Source organism: Rhinatrema bivittatum, chromosome 1, assembly GCF_901001135.1.
Source record: "Rhinatrema bivittatum chromosome 1, aRhiBiv1.1, whole genome shotgun sequence".
Taxonomy (NCBI): domain Eukaryota; kingdom Metazoa; phylum Chordata; class Amphibia; order Gymnophiona; family Rhinatrematidae; genus Rhinatrema; species Rhinatrema bivittatum.
The window spans coordinates 604,578,721-604,594,699 of record NC_042615.1 but is presented as its reverse complement, the minus strand read 5'-3'; the positions used below and the strand labels follow the sequence as shown (position 1 = coordinate 604,594,699).

At 40.5% G+C, this 15,979-nt stretch overlaps 1 protein-coding gene across 1 annotated transcript in view; it reads left to right on the top strand.

Annotated features, from left to right (window-relative positions):
* SRFBP1 (serum response factor binding protein 1) overlaps positions 1-15,202 on the top strand; it is a 173,077-nt gene extending 157,875 nt beyond the window's left edge. The window contains exons 5-8 of the mRNA XM_029620087.1: positions 5,778-5,859; positions 10,522-11,260; positions 12,620-12,657; positions 14,715-15,202. Coding sequence (XP_029475947.1) covers positions 5,778-5,859; positions 10,522-11,260; positions 12,620-12,657; positions 14,715-14,908 — 1,053 coding nt within the window. The 3' untranslated portion in view covers positions 14,909-15,202. The remainder of the gene's footprint in view (positions 1-5,777; positions 5,860-10,521; positions 11,261-12,619; positions 12,658-14,714) is intronic.
* Positions 15,203-15,979: the final 777 nt, after the last annotated feature.

Below are 15,979 nucleotides of genomic sequence, written 5' to 3'. Positions count from 1 at the left end.
CTGGTTCATCCATAACACTGAGAAACATATTCGCTGACATCATCTAGAATGTTATAATGGAAAACAAATGTCCTGAGAGGTAAAGTACTTGAAGCCTTAAACTGAATATGTTTTCTGCATTGTTCAATAGTTAATAAACCACTTATGGATTGAATAGTGTTAATCACTAGCTAGCCTTGTGCACAGGAAAACTGGGTCTCCATAAGTTATAGTGCTTAACCTGCATGAGGCATGGCATGGCAGTTTTCTGCACTAGGCTTTGCTAATTCTGTCTTTCTGCTCTCTCTGAAGGGGAAACAGTTTGCTACTATAGCTTCTTCTCTTTCATATTTATATCGTAATAGGACAAGAAACCCAAAAGAATTTTCATTCCACAAACTTATTCACCTTGACGTAAGCACATTAGCACAGGGAGAAGGGGGCAAATGTAATCACTGTTTTCTCAAGCACGATCCTTCAAGAGATACTTCTCAGGCAGACCTACCAGCAAAGTGGGTTTCTGCCGGTTTCCTTCTGCCCGCTCTGTTTATTCTATCTACCGTATGTGCATCAGTATCTACAATGGCAATTTCTGGCACTATCATGTGCACAACAAAATGCTGAATTCCTGCCTTTCCCCTCCCTCCCTCCCAGCCACCCCACCTCTAATTTCAGGATGAGGAAAACACAAGGGTCCCGGTATGCCTAGATCCTCTTCCCCACTCCCACCCCCCTTGCTCTTCTTTTCCCTTCACTCCTTTCTTCCCCCAGCTACTTTTTGGTGTTTAATTGCTATCGCCCACCCCCTATTTTCTCTCGTTTTCTTCCCCTCTACTTTGCTTTCTCCTGATCAAGCTCCCTTTAACTTTTTCCTCTCTCTTCTGAAATATATCTCCTGCCTCCCCCCCCCCCCCCCTTCCCAACTCTCTCTTCTGGGCCATTCCCTATGGCTCTGACTTCTGGTTACCTTGCTTCGATCTCTTCTGGCCCCTCTCTGATCTCTCTCTCTCCTCTGAGATTTTCCCCTCCCTTGTTTTCTCTCTCTCTTTCCAATACCATGCAGCCCCCTCCCTCCTGGCTAAAGTGGGGAGGCGCTCTCCAGGCCTGCATTTTCGGTTGTATGTAGTTGGCTAGCAACCACAATTTTAGTTTTTTGGGTTTTTTTTTCTTTTCATTTTTGTCTATTATTGTTATAAAGCGATAAAATAATGTGGTTGCTTTATTAGTCCCATTGAATGCCTGTAAATAAAAGTTAGCAAGTGCAAAAAAGAAAATAAGGTGGATACGCTTTTATTGGCATAACAGTACATTTCATCTCTGGCTTTTAGGAGTACACTCCCTTTATCAGGTCTAAAAATGGAATGAGCCAAAAATGGTATTGCCAGAAAATACAAGTGAATCGTATACAAGTTATGATTCTTTGCTTATGTAAAGTCTAGATGCAGAAAAGGCCATCATGAAGCGGGTAACTTCACAGTTATGGAGGAGAAACACAAGGTCACAAAATTAGCCATAGTTTTGGCTGTGCAGTGAACTGTCTGACCAGGAATCTGGCTTCTGTTTCTGATTCAGAGGGGCTATTGTCCTGATCAGAGGTCCACTTAGAAACGTTTTCAAGTGATAAGTTAAAACGTTTGTGCACAAAAGAGTAAGGGAGAACTCCCTGCCCTGCCTGAAAATTGGCACACCGCTGCGATTTTAGCAGACCATTGTGAGATTTGAGATCTTTTGGCCGCTGAACGCTGAAAACAGTTCTGGAATGCTTCAGTTTGCGAACAGAAAAAACATTCTCTAAGAGGGAGCATTTTAAAAAGATAATTCTGTTGAAAGCAAAATTATTTTGTTTATAGAATGGAACTACTCCTTTACATAAAATGTCTTATTTCCTTGTGTTGCCATATAAAATTGTGGGAAAGTCTCTATGGGTGATTTATCCAATCTAGTAAGGTAATTTGGCTTATCCATTGCCTATTCTGTTTGGTAGTTTTTGTACCTATGTAGTCTGGGGTTTGAATCAAGCTGTTTACACAACTATGTATCACCCACAGAGGTGGTTTGATTCAGACCTGTCTGTGTGCAATTTACTGTTTAAAAACTCATCAGTGAAATTTAAAGATGACAATAGTTTTGTTGGGAATACTAAAAACATACATTGATAAACAACCTACACTTCTTTTAGCTATGAAAAGTATTATTATTGTGATGTAATATTTAATATGGGTTGGGTTTTGTATTTGATTTCAAAAGTGTACCAAAAAATAAATGCTCTGTACTTTTGATTTAATTGCAAGTTATGCAAACGAAGTCTATTTAGGAGCTTTATGTTAAGGAAGCTGTGTGTGTTTTTAGACAGAAACACTTTTTTTCTACAGATGGTACATTAATTAGGGCTTTCTAAATGTGGTTAACTTGACATCGGGCAAGGTTAATAAAACCAGAACCTGCAGAACAAAAGCATATTTATTTCAGTTGGAGAATAATGTTTGCGCCTTTCAGGAGACTGAACTAAATGTGGTAAAACTGTGCTGGAGGTGCAGGGTAGGTGATGGAGTCCTAGTGTAAGACCCATGAAGTTTCAGTAGCAGTGCCCCTTAGCTTTGCTGACCTGCTTGAAAGAGGATTGCAAGATTGTGAGGGCATGACAGTAACAAGGCTTGAGGATTGCATGGCGGGGGGAGGTGTGTGGCAAGCATCCTGAGAATGCCATCCCTTTATGGAGAGGACAGTTGTAAGTGATGGAAGTAGATTAAAAACTGTGTATATGGGAACGTGGGGTTTTTATATTTAGACACATGTTGGCCTTACATGCCAGCAATTCCCCTTGCCTTGCAGCTCACTAAAGCACTGGCAATTTGTTTTCTGACTTTGATAAGCAGTTTTGTGTGTGTCTGTGTGTCTGTGTTAATACTGGGATATTCCCCATGGATTCCTGTGGAGATGGAGCAAATAATTGTTTCAGAGATCATGTAGATGAGGTGGTTTGGCAACAGATGTTTAGGTGGGCAGGCGATTTTGGTTTCGTGCAGTTTTATTTATCTCTTATATCAACGTTCCTATGCAGTGACATGACCTGACCATGCTCAACGTGCTGGGGTTCCTACTTTTAGGCGGCTGACATAACTTACGTGACTTCATGTCCGATAAGCGATAATAGTGCTTATATATAGGAAATCAAGGCAGCTAAAGCATTCTGTGGCTCCGAGCAGATAGGGCTTCAAATTCCTCCTGATAGGTTCATTTGCACCCAGTTCACTGCTACAGTATTTATTTATTTATTTATTTATTTGGAAATATTTATGACCTGTTCCTCCGAATAGTTCAGGGCGGGATACAAGTTACACGCCACATAATAAAACTGAGCATAAGAAGACATAAATTGTACAAATAAATACAAGGTAAATTGTACATGCAGTTAGAAAAAGTCCAAGGACAATGAGGCTGAATGTGTGGAAGGTTTTAATCAGAAATGTCAAAGGGCATGCTTGAATAAGAGGGTCTTGAAGGCTCATTGAAGCATGTTTGGATCAGAAATAGTGCAAAGTGCAAGAGGCATCTCTGCGAGGCTGACTAGGGGGAGGGAACATCGAGAAGATTTTGGCCTGAGGATCGGAGAGTGCGAGCCGGGGGAGTGTATTTTTAACCCAGATAGGATCCATGCTGATTTGACATTATTTAGTAAGTTGTGGATTGTGATGACCAGCTTGTAACGGACACGCCTACACAGCTTCTTACTCAGCCTCGTTCCAGCTTTGAATAGCAAACATTTCTATTTGCTGGCCTTCCCAAATAGTAATTCACCTTGGCTTCCTTTCTGGCCTCAGAATGGATGAATGGACCCCATGGTGAACATCTGAATTGTGTTAAAGGGTAAATACCCTCAAAATGATTTATGACTCCTGAAGTGATTTTCCATGCCCCAACAATATCTGAAACAGTTTCTTGCAAATTCTTAAGGCTTTCCATATTTTAGCTAAGTGCAGAATCGCCAGTTTAAAAACTCTCTTGCACACTTCTTTTCAAAGTAGCAGCTTGCTCTATGCCATTTTATTGGCATTTTGGTGCAGGTTTGGGACACTGTTTCTTTGGGAGTTATGTGAGATGTTTCTTTGGGAGTTATGTGAGATGTGAGCTCAAGCAACACGAAAATATGAGTAGCACTTTCAGAAAATGGAGCTTTAAAAACAAAATCAGCAAAATTGTTGATGCTGCTATTGGAAGCAATGTGGGGAGGTTATAGTTTATTTTGGTTTATAGTTGATTTATATGGGAGATGGCAAGGTAACATAAGAATTTATTTACAAAAACAAAAACCCTGAGAGCTTGTCTTGGCAGGCTAAGTTTAGACAAATTTTCAGCCACCACCTTGCCAAACACATTGTGGCTGAACATTTGCCCAAGCTAACGTAGCCATCTAAAAATCCAGTTGGCTGAGATGAGTGGTCAGGGGCTTTTGAAAACAGACCCCTATGTTATCCTACTTGCTCCCTTACGTTAGGGAGTAAATCCTGATCAGACACAGAATCCTGCTTACGGCTCTCTCCTAGCCTGTGGCCGCAACAGCTGATGGGGAACCCCTCCTTCCCAAGCTATCAATCCTTCCCTCCCATCTCAGATCAAGAACAGCTGATGGAGAGCCCCACTGGCTAGCGAATCCCTCCCACCCTAAGAAGAGAACAACCCATTATCTGCCGGGGGTGGGGTGTCCCAGTAAAGTCTTGCCACTGTGGAGTTCCCCCATCATTTGTACTGTCATGAGGCAGGAGGGAGGGATCCCCAGCCCAGGTGGTTTCTTATGTTATCCAGCTGGTGCTCAACATCAGCATTGGCTGGCTAAACTTTCTCCACCTAATCAGACCCCACCCGTGGGCCACCAACCTTTTCAGTGGCTAAATTTATCCACTCAATCCTGGCATATTTTCAGTGGGTACAATCTGGCCACCTAACTCCTAAAGTTAGGAAACTAGATCATTTAAAAATGGACCCCATAGTGTCTAGAACACACCCTTATCCCCCACTATTTTATCACCTTCAGTACGAAGTACGACAGGGGTAGATTTTAAAAGGTTGTGTGCGTGCGCTACTCGGCACACGCACATGGACGACCGATTTTATAACATGCACGTGCAGGTGCGCACATGTTATAAAATCGGGGGTCGGCGCATGCAAGGGGGTGCACAATTTTGCAACTTGTGTGTGCCAACACCCGCAGCCTTCCCCTGTTCCTTCCCAGGCTGCTCTGATTTCGGAGCGGCCTCGGAGGGAACTTCCCAACCTCCTAACCTAACCTCATTTCCCCTTCCCCTAATCCTCCCGCCCCCTAGCCCTCACCTAGGACCCCCCCTCCCCCCCGACCTTTGTTTTAACTTTAGAGCGCGCCGGCAGCCTGCCGGTTTTTGATCCCCCGGCACAGCGGCAAATGGCCACTGTGCCAGGAGCCGACCCTGCCCTGCCCCCCAGACTGCCCCGCCCCTTTTTCGAAGCCACGGGACATACACGCATTGCTGGGCCTTTCTAAAATAGGCCCGGCGCGCATAACCCCACCTACGCACTTAGGCTTTTTTAAATCTATTCCTTAATGTTCCTGAGCTCAAACCTATATTGCAAACTTTTGGAAAACATTTTACAATGCTTTGTACACTAATGGTGCTATCTACATAATAGGTACTATTAGAATACAAGATGTACATTTAATTTCACTTCATTTGTATGATTACTGTTATAGCAGTTCAACATTGCTGATTATTGTGCTTATGGCATTGCTGGCATTCTGTTCATCTATGGCTTTTTCTTTTCTGCAGCCAGGTAGCGGTATAGATGATCGAGCTATTGCAAGACTAGCAGCACATCCCCTGTTAAAGAGAAAAATTACTGATCTTAAAGGTAGGAAATTGAGTGCCAAATGTTAGCTTTCTATGTATGTACTAGAGATGTGCATTCGTTTTTTCCGAATTGGAAAATTTCAACGAAATTGTCCAATTCGGCATGTTTCGGGGACCCCGAAAAATGATCGGGATTTTCCCATTTTTTCACGAAAATTTGTTTTTTGGATTAGTGCGCACTAACAAAAAGTAACAAAAAATAACAAAATGTAACTGTTTTTGTTAGTGCGCACTAACTCAAAAAAACGATTTTTCGCGGAAAAAAAAAACCCGAACCACAAAAAATATAAAGAAGCAGCATGGGAGGGAGCATTCAGAGTGCATGGTTACAGTTAATCCAGAAAATGCTGATATTCAGCTAGCCAGATAAAGTTACCTGACTAATTCTGGTTGGAAAAACTACTGCCCTAAAGTTAGCTAAAAAAAAAAAAAAGAGAAAATTAAGCTAAAATGCGCACCCAATCATCACTTCCCCAATACCATAAAATGTAAAAACACATCAAGCAAATCCCCACTTCCACTCTCCACCTGAAGCCAAACAGGAGGAGGAGAGACTGTTAAGCTACTCTAGCTAAGCTGAATATTAGGTGCTCATAGCTCTGACAGTGACTGACACTTAGTATTCATTTATTCACTTCACTTCAGGGTGAAGCAGCCAGTCCCCTTTCCGAACTGAACACTTCTCTGTCAGTGAGTTCTGAAGGGGGTTTGGCTGTTTCTCCACAGAGTAAAATGAATACTAAATTCTAGTAGCTGGGCTTCAGGAGCACTGCGGGGAGATTTGACCATAATTTTATTTTGTAAATCCAGCACTCTGCTTGATATATATATATATATATATATATATATATATATATATATATATATATATATATATATATATATATATATATACACACACACACTCTATATATATATATATATATATATATATATATATATATATATATATACACACACACTATGATAGGAGATAAGAGAACACTAATGCAAATTCATTGTATAGCAAAAGAATGCAAATTAATTTATTAGGATCAATTTCATACAAATGCATCTCATAAATTTTAACTACCAAAAATATGCAACAATTTATAAATGTCTTCGTGACATAAATAAACCCACCCAGTCCTGATTATCTAAAGTCCATATGGTGAACTGCCAACTTTAAGCCACTACATTTTCTATTGCTAATAGACCAACACTTTTTAAATCGATGTTCGTAAATATACCATAAGCAACTGCAGCTTGAAAAAGGTGATCAAAACCATGTTGACAGATTAGATTTCTTGCTAGCAGAGAGCCTTGTTCCCCCAACAAAAGGCCCTTCGTTTCACCAATAATGACTTCCTCAGGGGGAGATTATACATAAAACCATAGATAAATATCTATTCTCACTGGGAGCACCTAATATAAAAATACAAAACCAACTACAAAAGATAAAACACTTAAAAATATTCACGCTTGCCTTTCTAAATTTGGTGGTGCCATGATGAATGAATCTGTCCTTAGAAGTTATTAAATGCCATTATAATAATGAAGTTGTGTTTTCTGAAATGTAATTCAAATTTGAAATTAAATTAAATATAGCATCTGGGCCTAAATCTCATTTTTATAAAATACAAAGCAATTGTTCCTGAACCTTAACAACTAGAGCCATCCAAGCAGAGCTTACTTCAGCCTTTCTTCTGGTGACTTTAATAAGAAATCCAGAACCAGGCTAGGTAACGCCTTACTTCAGTGTGGTTTTAAGTCTGTTGTTTGGAAATGTAGCCTGTGCTCATTCCTGGAAAGGAATAGCTCTGTGCACTACACTCAATCCATTGAGATATCAAAGTAAATGATGAAAGAGAATGGATCATGTCTAATTGAATGCTGCCTGATCACTCAATTGAATGTAAAAATAAATTGAAAAACTAGATTTATAAAAATGCTTCCCATTCAGTTTTGGAATTTAAACCAGTGGGAACCATGGTTTGTCAGTTGTATGTATACTCTTGTTCATGCTGTGCTAACTGCAGAGACACATTGCCTCCTCTTGGGAGATGTACTTGTAAGATAATGAAAAATCTCAGGACTTCCAAGATATGGTTATATTTCTTATGTTTCTCCAGTGTTTTATTACGGGTGCTTCCTGTTCGTGTGAATGCAGCTTTTATGCTGTATAATCTGCATCTTAATCGGTAGCTTAGTTTGTCTGATGTACAGCTTCTGACAAGGGCGCAATATTGTGCATACCACCTGTGACGTGTTATAGTCAGAATGCTCTCTAAAAGTGTGGTGTATGGATAAAGACAAATGATGGAACGTTTGTATAGCTAGAACTTTATCACAAACCACACATTGGCTCCAGGCATACTGGCCTGGCAGACTCATCTACTTGTCTCTGGTTTCGTCTGAAACTGTAGAAATTAACTTATCTCTTAAGTTCTGTTCCTGTGTCCTGGCGAAGAGCGGTTTCTTTTGAAACTCTTCATGAATCTGAAGGATGTGCAAGTGTTTCAAAACAATTTGTTGAATGATTGGAATAAGGTAATACACAAACTGGACGATTCGTAGTGTCACGAGCTTATGTTTCCAAAAGAAATCTTTATTAGCATAAAGCCCACGTTTACATGCTTTCTTGACTATCTTTGAGGGATAACCTCTTGCTATGAATCTTCTGTGCATCTGTCAGGACTGTTTTCTGAATTCCTCATAAGTTTCACACAAAATCTGCCCTACTGCTTATGTCAGTTTGTAGTTTTTTTGAATGGAAACTCATAATGAAGTGGTGTATTTCTGTCTATAGGTTTTGTGAAAATAGCATATATTTTATCATGTTGCTTAATGACTAACAAATCTGAAAAAGAGATGTTTCAGCTATGATACTGGATTGTGAACTGTAAATTACCATCCTCTATGTTGACCCATTGAGAAAATAGTTGTAAATTAACTTCTGTATCTTTCCAAATAAAAAAAAAAATGACATTGATAAAACAGACTCATAAAAGAATTGAGGGCCAAAATCTGGAAGTATAGATAAATCACTTTTCAAAACTTGCAGCATAGAGAGGAGGCCATGGTTGCACCCATGGCTGTACCTTAATCTGTTTAAAAAATTGATAGGGGAACAATTTTTAAAATAATTCCTATTGAGTTCGATTTTTCAGCTGTTTTAGACTTAAATAGGCATGCTGATTTCAAAACTGCAGTTTTCTTCTATCACGTCAAGTTTTTTCTCTACAGCCTATCTTAGGCCTGGATTTATCAAACTGCACTAAATATCGCATGCGATAGGAAAAGGGACATGTTTTATGGTAATAGTGCACTTTGCGATAAAATGCTTATCTTAGTGCTTCGCATTGGTTGTCATTCAAAAACCTTGTCAAGGACTTTCTTGGAAATACACGAGCACAGAATTACACTGAAATTGTCCAGAAACTCTTGGAGAGCTTCAAAATTCTTCGTTGCAACATGAGCATCAAGGTGCATTTTCTGCATAGCTATCTTGCTGACTTCCCGAAAAACCTTGGTGCAGTCAGCGATGAGCAAGGTGAACGATTCCACCTAGATTTGAAGGTCATGGAGGCATGGTATCAGGGTAGATGGGATGTACATATGATGGCTGACTATTGTTGGAGCATCAGGCGAGATTGTCCACAGATTGAACACTGCCGGAAAAGCTATAAGCGTAAATGTTTACCTTAATATGTATGTTTGGTAGCAGAACTTTACTACTTGTACACAATTTGACTTACAGTAACAATATATAGCCTTGTATGAATAAAATAACTCTAAATAAACAGTATATTCAGGTAATTTTTTCTTTTATTTTCTTTGTATATACATTTTGTATGATTTTTGGGACAAAGGGAGGGTATCCTGTACCTTAAAAAGTTGACGTGATAGAGAAAAACTGGGGTCATTTTTGGATTCAGATGTCAAAAGTTAGTCAAAAACAAGTGTCAGATCTAACGCTACGAAAATTGTGTTCCCCCGTGTTATTGAATGCAAAGTAATTCTCTTTTAGTGCAGTGGCTGCCATTTGAGATGTAAACTTGTTGGATGGAGGGAGGGATTAAACCATGGTGAGTGAGGGGTTTTGGGGGGAGTAAACTAGAATGACTGAGGTCTTTGTGAGGGGGTCGGGTAGGAGGAGGAAGTGAAAGAGGGGAGAGTAAATGGAGAGATGGGAAGTGAGTGAACCAGGAGAAATGAGTAAGTGAACTGGGGATGGGAGGAAAATGAACTGTGGTAAGTGAGAGTTTGTGGAGTGGAGGGGGGATTGAACCCGGGTGAGTGAGGGGTTTGGGAAGGGAAGTAAATCTGGATGAGTGAGGAGTTCATAGGGGAACAAGGATGAGTGAGGGGATCGTGAGAAGAGGGAAGGGGAATCCAGAGTGAGTAAGGGGGGGGGTAAACCAGGTGAGGGAGGAATTTGGTGGAAAGGGGGGAGAACCAAGGTGAGTTAGGTGTTCAGGTGGAGGAAGGAAGTGAAAGATGGAAAGTGAGAGAATCAAATGGGCTTTGGAAGGGGGGGATAAGGGAAAGAGGGGGATGGAGTATGATTCTACTACTACACATCTCAGTAATGCATTTCCACGTTTCACAGTGTTTCCTCTTCCTTAAACGGGCTTTTACTGCTAGCTCTTTATAATCAGACTATTTGCTTGTATATCTGCAGTTGCTGTAAAAACCTTTAAAGATGCAAGACAGAAGAAATCAACAGTTCCATCCTCCAGGGAATCTAATTCTACCAAAGTTTCAGAGCAACCAGAGCCAGCACAAAACTGTAGCATTGACGAGCTGGCAGAAAGAAAGCAAAACATCACGAAAAGAGCAAAAGTGGATGTACAACTGGACACTGAAGTAGACAACAAAAAAACAAATATAGACAATCAAGACCAGAAACTGTTAGAGAAGGAAACTGCATCCAGTCAAGATACTGTGTCAGCACAAGCCACTGAAAGCCAGGTGCCACCTCGGGCTGAAACGGGGAAGGGACCAACTACTCAAAATGAGAAACAACTTGCCATACCAAGTAGATTAGAAATGCAGAAAGAAGCAGAGAGTGATGAAGAAAAGTCTGATGGAGAAGAAAAAGAGTACTTTGATGACAGCACAGAGGAAAGGTTTTTTAAGCAGTCATCTGGTCCTGATGACAGTGACAGTGATGACGATTTCTTCCTAGGCAAAGTGAGGCGAACCAAGAAAAAGAAGACAGACAGTGATGTTCCTCCAGCAAAGGGAAAAGCAGACCGAATACTAAAATCCTCTATGGACAAAGTGAAGGACTTTGGCCCTCAAAGGATCCCCGGTGCAGGGCCAGAAAAAAGCAAAGCCAGTGGTAAAGCAACAAAACTGGAGTCAGTATTTTGCAGTTCCTTGTCTGAATCGAAGCAGAAGCCAACATCCATGAAAAAGTGAGCATTTATCCATGTCTGAAATCATATCAGATGTGGTCATTTTTTCTAGTACTGATTATTTCCATACATTCCATGTGGGGTTAACTTCAAACCTAAAACATCAGCTAGGTGGGCAGCTTTTTGTATCCTGAATCATTCAAGCCTCATTTAATATTTTGGGCTGAGCATAATTTGCTCTTTGGCCAGTAGCTGGCAAAATACTTAGGTCAATATTCAAAGGTTTTGTCCTGGTAACATTTGGAGCAAGCTTGATATAACTTGGGATTTGAATATTTCCCCTTACTCCCAGGCTTATCATGAGGCAAAGGTAGTGAGTCCTTGGGCCGCTGTTAAATTTATACAGCCTATCTTGTGCTCGCACATAACAGTTGGAAGCTGATATGCTACAAGGCTAAATCTTCTGCCTGACCAGCCACCTCCCCCTTGGGTTGAGCCCACAGGTTCTGGCAGCTGGCAGGACTTTCTAGACCAGGTATGAGGAAGGTAGAAGTAAGGAAGGTCGGTGGCTGGGCTGAGGTTGAGGCAGGTAGAGAGCAAGCGAAGTCAAGGTCCAGGCTCAAGTCAAGGCGGGCAGAGAACAAAACAATGTCAAGGTGCAGACTAAGATGAAGGCAACAAGAAATCAGTCCAGGGGGAGAAACACAACAGGATAGATGGGAGAGGGCACAGAAGGATAAAATCAGGAGCAAGGCAGGAACATGTTGTGGCAACTAGCATTGCAGAACATGCAGGAGAGCTGTTGCAAAGGCATTGAGTGGTAGTCCTGAGCTTCCTTTATACTAGGCAGGATGTGATGTAATCAGAGTGCATTACAAGAAGTCCAAGCAGCTGGGCCTATGAAAAGGTCTCAGGGACTGCAGGAAGTTCAGCCATGTTCCTGGGATGCCGAAGGTGCTTCAGACTAGAGGCGAGGGGCGTTACGCGGCTAAATTTTATACGGATAACTCCTTGCCCACACAAAATTTACCTGGGTTAAAAGAAGATGCACTAGCGGTGTTCCGAGGCACGGTTTCACTTTGTCCAGGCAGGCCTGACATTCAGCTCGGCCCAGAGAGAGTTAGTGGCCTCAGTCTGGTCAGATACAAAACCTGTCTTAAAGTTTTCCAGGGCAAATTCAACCAAAGCCTTGCCTGGGTGAGTTCTGCTGAATATCTGCGTAAAAGTTGTCCTGGTAACTTTCCCCAGATAATATTCCTGCTCGCTATCTTACTCAATATGTACCTCTTGGGCTTTAGTCAACTCATCAATTTTAGAAGAATTTAGGAGCTGCTTTATTTGCAAAAAAAAAGAAAGTGCTTATAATTTGCTGTCATTATTTTCATAATGTCTCTGATAACAAGTTTTTCTTATTTTTAGAAATGTTAAAGACAAGCCCCAGCAAAACAAAAAGACAGGTAGGTGCAGATGATAAAATTGATTTTATCTAAAAAAAATAGCGTGAAAATCCTAAAAGTTCCCAAATTCAAATGCCCTTGAAGAGGTAATTTTCAAAGTCATTTACGCACATAAACGCTTGTTCTATGCCTGTAAATAGCTGTGCAAAAACCATCCCGGTTTTGCATGTACTTTTATGCACACTGAGAGGCATTCTCGATCGGGGGGAAGGGGGGGGTGGACAGAGTCAGCATTTACATGCAAACTTTCTTTTATTTGAAGCATACACACAGAAGTTATGCCCTCCGAAAAGGAAATGTAACTTTATACAAGTGAATGTGTATGCGTGCTCGGTAGAGTACTGGGTGCCCAATGCACACGCAGGCTTTACCACATGCTGGGTTTTTGAAAATTAGCCTCTCAATGATTCTTCTGTGCCGTCCAGACAAATCAAAACCAGAGGCTTAGTTAAAGGTTTTTGACTTTACGCTTTAACCTTATTTTCTTGCACCACATCAAAACCATTCAGCAGCAGAACGTGAATGGACTCTGTGTGATGCAAGAAAAAAAAAGCTGAAAATCAAGAATCTGTGAGCTACTCATTTTTTGACCTAAATCAAAAACACTGACAATCCCTGGAAACCCTGTTGGATCACTTCTGAGAATTCCTTACATAATATGTGATATTAGCCACATACCCTTCCTTCTAGCATAGACATAGATCCCTCGGGGACCTTCCATTTCCATCAGGCAAACTTACTTCATTCAAGCTGCCTAAAGGAATTGTTGCAGGGTGACAACCCTGGTATCATGACTTTGCATGAGCCCTGGTATCCGTGGGTTTTAGTAAATCCTTCCCCCCCCCCCCCCAAATGTACTTTAGTAACTTTAACTACTTTAGTAACATTGATTTTATTCTTTTTCCCATCTGAATTCTAGACACGAGATGCAGTCTGTATGGTTGTCTTTTATGAACGAGCTATGGTCATGATGGTACTAAAGGGTTTTTCCCATCTTGTGAATGTGGAACATATATTTATATAGGCCATTATGATCGTAAAGCACATTGAGATACATTTTGCAAAGAAAAGCCTATATAAATCCAGATCTAGTCTAACTGTACATTGCTTCCACGCATATGTCAAGACACATTGTTTAAAGCTATAGTTCAACATAGCTGAAAAAGATTTGTAAGCTTTCTCAACCCTTTGTCCTGTACATTTTCAATGAAACAAAAAACACGCATAATATTAATGAAAAAAAAATGCTTTTGACATCTGCTAGCGCTCTTGTTTTCTGCCGCCGCAGCTGCTCTGGGTTACTATTGGATCAATGGCCTCCTCTCTGATTGAACACTGCAGTGGTCTGAGGCAATCCAGAAAGAAAAATACGCAGGGCGACAGGTTTATTTTTTTTAACATTAATTTAACTTGGCATTATTTTTCTGTGAAGCATATAGCCTACATACATACTGCAGGACTGGTAGCATAACTAGTTCACAGTGCCTGCGACTGCCAAAGAAAGGCCACTGAGGTGACACTGCCCTTGTGGGTTCTATGGGTAATGACAGCAGTGTAAATGAACAGAAACCACCACCACATCGTTTGCGAGTGTAGACGTAATAACGCTCTACAGTACCCTGCCTGGGAAAAAGTATTGCCACTCTACGTTGAATCAAAACTTTTAAAATATTTTGTTTGTTCCTGCATTCTTACCTCACATCCCAGAAGCAGGCGTCACCCGGCAGGTGTTACAGAAGACTTGGCTTTCTTCTCGATTTTGTTAAAGTCTACTGACTGACACTTTACATATACTGCATCGGGAGGAAACAGGAGAAATAGTGTGTTTCCATGCCCTGTCCAGTTTCTAATTTGTACACCAAACAGTAAAGGCAGCCTTTATTTCCAACAGTTTTTTCCCAATTCTGTTTCTGCAAATTCAGCCCATAACGTCAAATGACTGTGATTAAGGCATGGGAAGGATGCCTCAGAATCATGAGTTTCAGTGTATTTGGTGCATTTAAGAAATAATTGCTCATTAAGTCCTGTCACTGCCTTTTTTTGTTGTTTCTGGCCAGCTACTCTTCCGCAATGCAAGCCACAGATTATGAAGCAACGGCCCGGTAAAGGTGCAGCAGTAAAGCAGGAGAGCAGAAGGGAGCAGCTGCAGCAGGCGCTCCATCCTTCCTGGGAAGCAAGCAAGAGACGCAAGGAACAGCTTTCTCAAATAGCAGTATTCCAAGGCAAAAAGATCATGTTTGCTGATGACTGAGCCCGTTTTATTGCTGATCTACTGATTTAAAAAAAAAAAAAGAGAAAAGTTGATTTTGGACTGAAAAAGAGTCATCTTGGCTTTGGACTGAATTGTTATCTCTTCTGTGAATTGCTACAGATGTAAATTTGCCAAGAATAGAACAGCACAGGGTGGTCCCTCACCCCAAAATGTGCATTATAGGTCAGTTTTTCAGTGAACAACCTCTGAGGCCTTTGTGTGTCTAGTTTCCATAAGTCGGCCTAGTTCTCGACAACTATGGGTTTATAATAAAAACATATTGATTTCTTGACAGCATTAGGTTACAGCAGTATTTGCAAGTTCCCGCAAGATAATTTGCCTGTTTTTCACTAAATACCTGCCATTATTGGTCTCAAGCCTTATTTTTCTAAGCCAGTAAATTGCAGGCATTTTATATTATGCAAGGTAATTTGGAGAGTGCACTCTCTTGTTGCTACATACCAAAAATGTAGTTCTCTAGTTTTCTGTCATTTCCACAGATTTCACACCAGTGCATGTTTTATAAGCATAATCTTAATTTGAAGATTTGATTTAATTTCAGAAGTTTATATTTCCATTTTTATAACTCAAGAGTCAAGGTGGATTGCATGAGTTATACTGTTCCTTCTTACGCCAAACTTCAAAATGAAATTGTGAGCTCGCAAAAGGGCATATTAGAAAGACAGATACCTGAACCTCCTTAATACTATTTAATTTGCCTTCAGAAATATGCAGGTAATTTCTGAATGAATGAGAAGGAGCAGAGATAAGAGAGACTAAGACCAGCAAAGTGCTTTTTATCACGACCCTTTGGAGTTCAACCAACATTCAGGACATCTTGATTGTAAGAGATATTAGTGTATCCATTACTCTTGCTGTCATTTGTATAATGTTACAATCAATGCTAAACAATACCTTTCAAATTGTATACATCAACATTATAAATTGTCCTAATCTGTCTAATATTGGTTAGATAGAGATCAATTTTCAAACAGCCCCTAAGCAGCCAAAATAACCAACTAATTTTAACTGATTAACTTTATGTGAACTTTCAGTTGAACCTAACCAACT